An 8,301-nucleotide genomic window follows, 5' to 3' on the forward strand; every position below is an offset into this window, starting at 1 on the left:
ATGTCCCTGTACGTGGGGATGTGTTTGAAGGACACTATTTTTTTAGGAGTAAGGAAAGGGAAGAATGTCTTTGGAAGGGTTGTTATGTGAAGGGAAAGGATAGGTTTGTTATTGACAGGGATGCAACTGTAAATCCAGCAGCTTCAAGAGAGTCACTTTTGACTTACAATGGTGCTTGTGGATAAACAACCTCTTTGTAGGAGAAGCAAACCTTTAACAACTCTATTTCACTATTTGTTCTTGCAGATCATCTGGTCATTTACATTTCATTTCAAAACTGGGTATCAGTTTTGTATGAATTACAGGTTTACACATTTAAAAGAAGAAAGGTTATTTTAAGTGCAACACTTGACACCTGAGATAACCTAACAGCCTAAAACATCATCAGGGGATGCACATCAAGCCTAAAAAATGCTTTCTACCCAAGACATTGTTTTAGTAAGTTTACTGCTCTACCTACTGTGTTAAACTTCTGACATTCACTGGTAATAATAATGGAAATAATTCCTATGTAGTGAGTCCATCTTCTCTATTTTAGATTGATAAAACTGAACGTTCCTTCTACCTAAAACTAAAACCAAAAAATGTTGGGCTTAATTCTAAATGTATAGTCTTTTTGTATTTTATAAACACACAACTACGCTGTATAGTAAGAGACATCTATATAAGGAGATATTTTAGCTCCTCTGCATTTACTGCTACTGGGGAGTAGTCAAGGTTGGCCATTACCTATCCAATTAGTACACAGGCCTATTAAATCCAAGTCTATGAAATGCACACCAAGTTTAAGTTAATTTATTGGCTTTGCTCCCAATTAAATTGGTGTCTACCCACATTTCCATTCCTAGCTAGGGGCCATATGTGTATAATTTGGTTTTGCAAATTCCTGCTCAATGTAACTTTGCATAGTCATCGTTTAGGGTGAAAAAGGGGGGAGGGGTTCTTGTTTTGCCTTTCTTTTCAACTATATTCACATGCACAAACTGGGGATATATTCACCACAAAGAATAGTAAAAACCAACACAAAGTTTCTCTTTAATCTGAAATATTTCTGTTAAATAACTAAGGTTTTAATGCATTATAATCCAGGTACCCCAGTTACCAGTTAAAGAAATCCGATTTGGGATAAATTTAGTACCATAACCACACTGATACAAAGTATGCACTAATGCTTACAAGTCTCCAAGTGAAAATGTCACATATTAGCTTGAGGCCACAAAAGCACCTAATCCATGTTGGACAGTATTTGCATGAAATTTTAAAGTACTGAACAATACTGTTTAATTTATTTAAAAACCTAAGAAAAGCAACCTTTTTTGTGAAGGTCTACAATAATTACCTGGATTGGAAAACTACACTTAAAGCTGATATCCATTTATTTTGTCAAAAGTACACAATCAGTTAAAGAGACATCTAAGGACACATTAAGCTGACTCCTTTTATAGAACCAAGTTTTTTCTTTAATCTTGAGTTGAACTATTTCAGATCATTACTTGTGTTCTACAAATGTTTACCTGAAACATCTTCAGCCATTCCTGGAGTCCTGTAGGTGGCTGGACAGATGTAATACGCCGCCGCTGTTGTCCTTGGCCATTGGCTGCTCTCAGGTCCCCAAAAGTAGTAGGTGTTGCTGAGCATGGCACAAGCCCAGTAGTGCTATGTGCAAAAGAAGTAAAAGTCACAACTGGATTTGGGAAAATAAAAACCTCCATGAAAAATGTATAATTTAGTACAGTAGTCACACAGCCTAATTAAAAAAAAAAAAAAGGACACTGAGTTTTATATGATAAAATTACCCAGACAACAAGGTGAGGAGGCTATTTACCATTCTCACTTTCATAAAACCACCTGTTTCTACCACTGTAGTGCTACATTTTCCTGCTAGGGAAATATAGGGAGTGTCTTCTGAAAGCCAAATGTATAACACTGTAGTAACTGGCCAGGAGACGAAGTATATTTTCTTTGACTTCAGGGGAACCAAGTATGGCAGGAGACCTGGCTGCCTGCTTTCTGCTGATATTGGAAGCAGGGATGCAGAGGTCTTAGAACTAATGGAGAAATGTGTTACTGCTTCTGCCAAACCAAGAAAAAGTCATTGGCAAGAAGTGGGGATGTGGCAAGGAGGGATTAGTTTATGTACATAAAGGTTTTAGCAGTATTCCGAGAGAGAGAGAGAGAGAGAGAGAGAGAGAGAGAGAGAGAGAGAGAGAGAGAGAGAGAGAGAGAGAGAGAGAGAGAGAGAGAGAGAGAGAGAGAGAGAGAGAGAGAGAGAGAGAGAGAGAGAGAGAGAGAGAGAGAGAGAGAGAGAGAGAGTGTGTGTGTGTGTGTGTGTGTGTGTATTACTATAGAGGGGGTGTGTGTGTGTGTCCATGATTTGGTAGTCCTTTGCTATTGTAGAGACTGACTTTGATATATTTTATTGAGTTGTAAAAGTTTACATATTGTTAGACTAGTAAGTAGTGTTTTTGGGGGAAGGAGCTGGGGAGAGAGAAGGGGGTAGGGACTGGGCAGAGAAGCAGCAGCTCTGTAACCATCTTGACCCATAGTTTTCTCATCAGCCTATTTAAGAAATCAGATGCAGAGGAATATGCATCTTCAAATCAGGGTGTCTTTTCAAAACTTAATCTCTTCAAAAGTCTTATAAAATCCACAGTAATTCTGTCTGACCATATCTTACTCAGTTCTCCCTCAATACAAACTTGGGATCTTTTACTTAAAATGTCTTTATACAGAGTACTTATTGCAGAACATACAAACTTAGAATAGAGTGGAGACTCTGATCCTTTGCTTTAGTATATAGTAAAGCTAACCCGTTAGCAGATGTGGTTTTCAGGATTTTACTGGACACAGAACAGCTATATAATACTGGCGAAGGATTGAATTATACATAATTCATTCTTTTACTATATCACTGATGCATAACTTTTCTTTTTCCAAGTTCTGTAGGACAGTTTTAGTATGCATCAAAATTGCATATAGTGAAGAAAATTAAAGACTATGTGGACAAATTTATTTCTTTACCATCTGTATCAGTGAATGTTATATGAAAAACAGTTTAGAGCACTTGGTTTTACATAGCAGTGCATAGGCCAGACTCTTTAATGATATTCAACTAATGCAAATAGTCTATTTAGTTTTACTGATGCAAGCAAACCAGGTTCATCAGAGCTGCCAATCTAACACGCTGGTTTCACCCAGGAGAACTCAAAAACACTGACACACAAAAATTAAAATAAATTTTACCTATATTGTTATTAACTAGAGTTTGATTTGGTGATTCAAAATGTCAGGTTACAGAACCATCTATGGGAAAAGTAGTTCTTATACATTTAATAGGCCCCAAAATGCATAGTAATGAGTTGAAGCTGATCTATGCATTTTTGCAAAACAGATTTCTAAAACCAGTGGCTTTGCTAACTCTCTCAATCCCTATGCAAAGTGGCCAGCAAAAGGTCTAGACAACACTTAAAGCTCCAAAATAAGGCTCTCAAAATAAAGATTATGTTGTATTTGATTAGTACATGGACCTTGTGCGGACCCTATAGCCATGGGACAAATTGCATGCTTAGTGTGGGTTAACAAGTATCAGGAAAATAGCGCAGGTAATCTATTTCTGAAACACACCCTTCCCACATTGCTTCACTGTTCTTATTACGGAACAGGGTGTTTTCCTATAAGTAAAATATCTATAGTAGGACTGGCCATAGGTAGCAAGATTGAATAGGACAGATTTGCCTGTTGTAAATTACATGGCATACAGAGATTACCCTAAAACAAGAGACATTAAAAATATATTCTAAGTATATGGAATATTTAATGGCTATGTGTTTTAATGGAGTATTTGGGACTGTCATACTTGGATTGAATTCCTATATTAGGCCTCTTGATCAAAACTTCAGTGTTCTACAACAGAAAATATCAAAATCTCTTTCCTTTGAAGTCAAATTACATTAAATCACTTGATCTCAGTTCAAACTTTATGCCTTTGGCAGTTATAGCACTCTGAATATTTTTATTCTATTAATGCTTATCCATCAGCTATTCCAGGAAGCAGGACAGGTATAACAATCATTTGAAAAAAAATTAGCTGCATTTGGATGAACTGCATAGCTTACTGAATTTCTTTTGTGGGAACCAAGAACTCTGTGCAGAGGGGGATTGCCACTGGTAGAGGAAGCATGTTGGCAGAATGATTTTAAAAAACTGGGAGAAAAATGTATCAACTGCAGCAAGATCTTGAAGTCTGAACAATTGTGTCTTCTCTCACCAAGGTCTGGTCTACCTTTTTTTATGCCATGTTTAGAAACCCATGGACTAGGTATGTAACAGGTTTCTTTCCTATTTCCTTAGATTTTCACTCTTTATTCAGCCAGTCTCTTAAAAGGAAAGAAGTTACATTTTAAAGATACATCTGTGGTTGATTTCATAGCACTGACATCCCAACCCAATTTTAAGTGGTAAGCAGCTTGCCTGCAGTAGACTGATTTTTATTACAGCAAAGAAGTTTTACAGTGGTGTAAATTCCAAAATGATGGAATGCAGCAGGACATCAGAGGACCATTGTTATGGCAACTACAATACATACAGGAGTTATAATGTATGCGTCCAGGGCCCTATTCTACCATCATTACTCATGCTGTGCAGTGCTTATTCTGTAAGGAGTCTCAGTGAAATAACTGGAATCATTTGTGCAATGAAGTAGCATTCAACACCAAGAAGGGAGCAGAACAGGTCCCTTAATAATTTCATATTTTAGGTAGCAAGTATGTATGTGTTACTTGCTTAGGACCAGATGGTCTGTACTGCCTACATAAATTTCCGCTCTAGTATTCCAGTTGCCATAGCAAAGTGATACTTTTAATCATATTTTGTAATAGCTGGTGTTTTCTTCTTATCATAATGTCCCTTTTAAAACCTGACTGATTTCACACTTATTCCGTAGGAGGTGTTGAGGTCTCTGGAAGTCCCTAAATAGACTGGCATATATTAAGAATTAAATGAAAATCTTAACACAGAAGCAGCACAACTTTATCTACTCTGTTAAAACTCTTCAGCTTCCATAGTTTTAACCACCTGAAATGCAAGCTAATATTGTTATCACTACCCATTCCCTTGTCCAGTGTTAATTTTTGAGAGGACCTCTGATTCAGTCTGAGCAGCTGGAAAGACTGATGTAAATAACAATCATGACCAGATGATATAGTATTACATTTACTTACCTTGTGTACTCTGAGACTTTGCAGGGTTTCTTTCCCAGAGAGAAAGAACGAACCTCAGAGCCATGGTCCAACTTTCTCTTCATCTGCAAGACAGAAGCAGGAAAACAGGAATAAATAATAACAAGATTGCAGTTTCAGTTACATCACCATCATGAGTCATGCAGGTAATACCTAAAATTAATAGTTTTTTCCTTTTAACATCAATACTCAGTTTTAATAAGGTTTTTCCATTAAAGTTTCTGACTTCAGTAATAAAACAAAGCAGTATTTACTAATAAAGTCCCTTTTATACAAATGATGTATAATATCATTACTACTGTGGACTCAGGTAACTAAAACTACTATCTTACTACTGGTTTCAAAGTTTCAATTAAAAAAATGCACGTAAAATGTATTTACAGAATTAGTCTTTGTATATTCTCTACAAAACAAAACACCTCTCCTATTATTCTACTTCCATAACTATTATAACAAAGGGTTAAATGTTGGGTAGCCCCCCCTGCATTGAACACCAAATGTATATTTTAGTATTTTAAAACAAAAAGCTAAAGAAAAAAACCCCAAAGACTTATCTTAACATTTTTAATTTAACGTTTCAAATATTTATGAAACTGCAGTAAAACTGACAAAGATGACACCAACATTTTTCCAAAAGGGGTAAAGATGAAAAAGAAATTTAATCCTGAATGTCACCCACAATTAGATATGATCAAAAAACAAGTAATAAGCAGGGCAACTATTAAAAGGAAAATCAAGTCTGCAAAAATTACCAAGGAGACTGAAACCAGTGAAAGTCAGATTCATGCTGCCAGACAAGTACAGATTACTGTGTGCATATGCTGGTAATCTTAAACCACAAATTTTTGAACTCAGCTAAAAATCATTTTATGTTAAATGAAGGTTTTCTTTTTTAAAGATAAGGTAGGGAAAATGTTTTAGCTATTAGTAGTACTATTGGCTGCAGAATGCAAAAACTACTCGTGCAACAAAATTCAAACTTTAAATTTGTCAATGATTTTATTTCTTCAATTTCACTTTAGGATATATGGTTTTAGGTTAATACAATGTTAAATAGATTTGGGTTTTCTAAAAATGTAATCTTTGTGCTTAGATTTAACCATTTATTGTACCAGTCTACCTGCCTCAAATGAGCTGGATTTGCAAAAGCTTTAAAACACACAGAAACATGTTGTTTTCCATATAGTTAGATATTTACATATCATTTTAGAACAAGTCACTGAAAAGTTTAATTTTGATCCATGAACAGGCACAAAAGAAAGGTTTACTAAGGTTACCTATTCTGTTTTTACCAAAGGGGAAAAGAGGAAGGGAAGGGGGAACCATGCATAGCAAGAAGCTTGCTTTATAGCTAACCTTGTTTTCTTGCCCATGCCTCACACGGGGCAACACAGCAGGTCACCATGCAAAGATTAAACAGAAGTCTCCCCCCACCTCAAAACAAAACAGAAAACAACCCTGCTAATATCACTCCACCCCAAAAAAAGAGGAGAAAAAAAAATCCACACTGTTCTAAGCATCACAGACTAATGGAGACCATCTTTTATCATTGTACAGGAGAAAGCCAGTAAAAACCCACTGGAAGCATAAATCTAATTTATTTTGCTATATCATCAAGGAGGAAACTCATGGTAGGGATCTGAAGGAAGGCTTTTCATAATAACGCAAATTTTTAATTTGAGCTAAACATTAAACTCATTTTCCTGAGAGAATATCATTGCACCAATGACTATGTACCTTTTCTAGTTCCCCCTCTCAAAAGAGAGGGAGATTTACTTTTTCAGAAGCGCAAATTGTTACATATAAGAAATGTAATGCCAACAATAGCATAACCAGATATATTCCCATATATATTCATTTATTCTTCCACCGATGAAGAGACCATCTAAAGCAACATGCAGTCCTGTATTTACCTTATCATGACTTGGCCAAATTTTTGTTTTCTCAATTACCGTAGGAAACTTTTGCACCTATTCCAATCAGGTCTAACATATACAGGCTTTGAGCATCTCAGAAAATACCTAGCAAATATGTTGACACAATTGCCTTGTAGCACACTAAAATAAAACTTTGTTTCCAGCAGAGTGATCTAATGTCAGATTTAGATTTTAAGAAGATATTTATGCAATTAAAACCTTACATCAGAAATCCTCAAGTAAACATTCCTATGAAATATTTTCCTGTAAATATGAATCATGGAGTCTTTAGACACTGTTGATTTATTGAAATAACTGGTCTTGCAGTGAAAAAAAAATCAACTGTATTCTGCATCGTTACCAGGAACAACACTAAGCAGTACCAAAGTCTTCCATAGCACACTGCATTTACATGCATTTATCAACCATATGTTACTCTTATAGTGCATGCATGTTAAGTAACATTCAAAATCAAATAAAGCCTGAGTGATATGGAAAAAGGATAGAAGAAGATCCCCGGAAAAAAACAGTATATACATAAAATGCTTTCTTGTTAATGTGCAGCTGAGCTGCATTTCAAGAGTGAAGCAGTTTATTTGACTGCAAATTCTCAGATTAAGATATATTACTTCTTTGGATGCCTAAAATGAAAGCCTTTTGCATCTCATTTAGCCATTTCATTATTTGCCTTCATTCATCGTATAGAGCAGAATGTCAGGCATCCAGCCACCCACCAAAAAAGAGGATACTGCAGCCATCTCTGATGATACAGATTTTTTTCTTCATCGACACACACACGCACACAAGCAAAAGGGGAGAAAATCCCAACAGATTACTTACTTTGTAAAAAATCATTTTTAAAGTGCCGTAGAACCCCATGTTTTCAGTATTTTTCCCCTTCAGCGATTCTGTGCCCCCGTGTGTCCGACTGGTTGGTAGTCTCTGACAATATAAACCTTTTTCAGGTAGGTATGTCACAGACTCTAATGTGGACATGCTCGGGCACGTCAGAAAAGGAAGATTAGGCAGCAGAACCAGCAGCAAAACTCCACCGTAAAGGCAAATGAAGCTCAGTAGCAAGCCGCTTCCTAGGACACGCATACATACATGCAGCTTGACGGAGTAGAACTTGAGGGAATAATGAGAGA

At 36.2% G+C, this 8,301-nt stretch overlaps 1 protein-coding gene across 2 annotated transcripts in view; it reads right to left on the bottom strand.

Moving 5' to 3' along the window:
- FBXW7 (F-box and WD repeat domain containing 7) overlaps window positions 1-8,301 on the bottom strand; it is a 300,503-nt gene that overhangs the window by 35,788 nt on the left and 256,414 nt on the right. The window contains exons 1-3 of one of the 2 annotated variants that reach the window (XM_019522214.1): window positions 7,994-8,293; window positions 5,220-5,302; window positions 1,515-1,656 (exon numbers count right to left, since the gene is read on the bottom strand). In XM_019522214.1, coding sequence (XP_019377759.1) covers window positions 1,515-1,656; window positions 5,220-5,302; window positions 7,994-8,254 — 486 coding nt within the window. In that variant the 5' untranslated portion in view covers window positions 8,255-8,293. Of the gene's footprint in view, window positions 1-1,514; window positions 1,657-5,219; window positions 5,303-7,993; window positions 8,294-8,301 lie in introns of those variants that run through there. The other variant, XM_019522213.1, reaches the window with a different exon arrangement.

Source organism: Gavialis gangeticus, unplaced genomic scaffold (assembly GCF_001723915.1).
Source record: "Gavialis gangeticus isolate Ggan-Ray unplaced genomic scaffold, GavGan_comp1, whole genome shotgun sequence".
NCBI lineage: Eukaryota > Metazoa > Chordata > Crocodylia > Gavialidae > Gavialis > Gavialis gangeticus.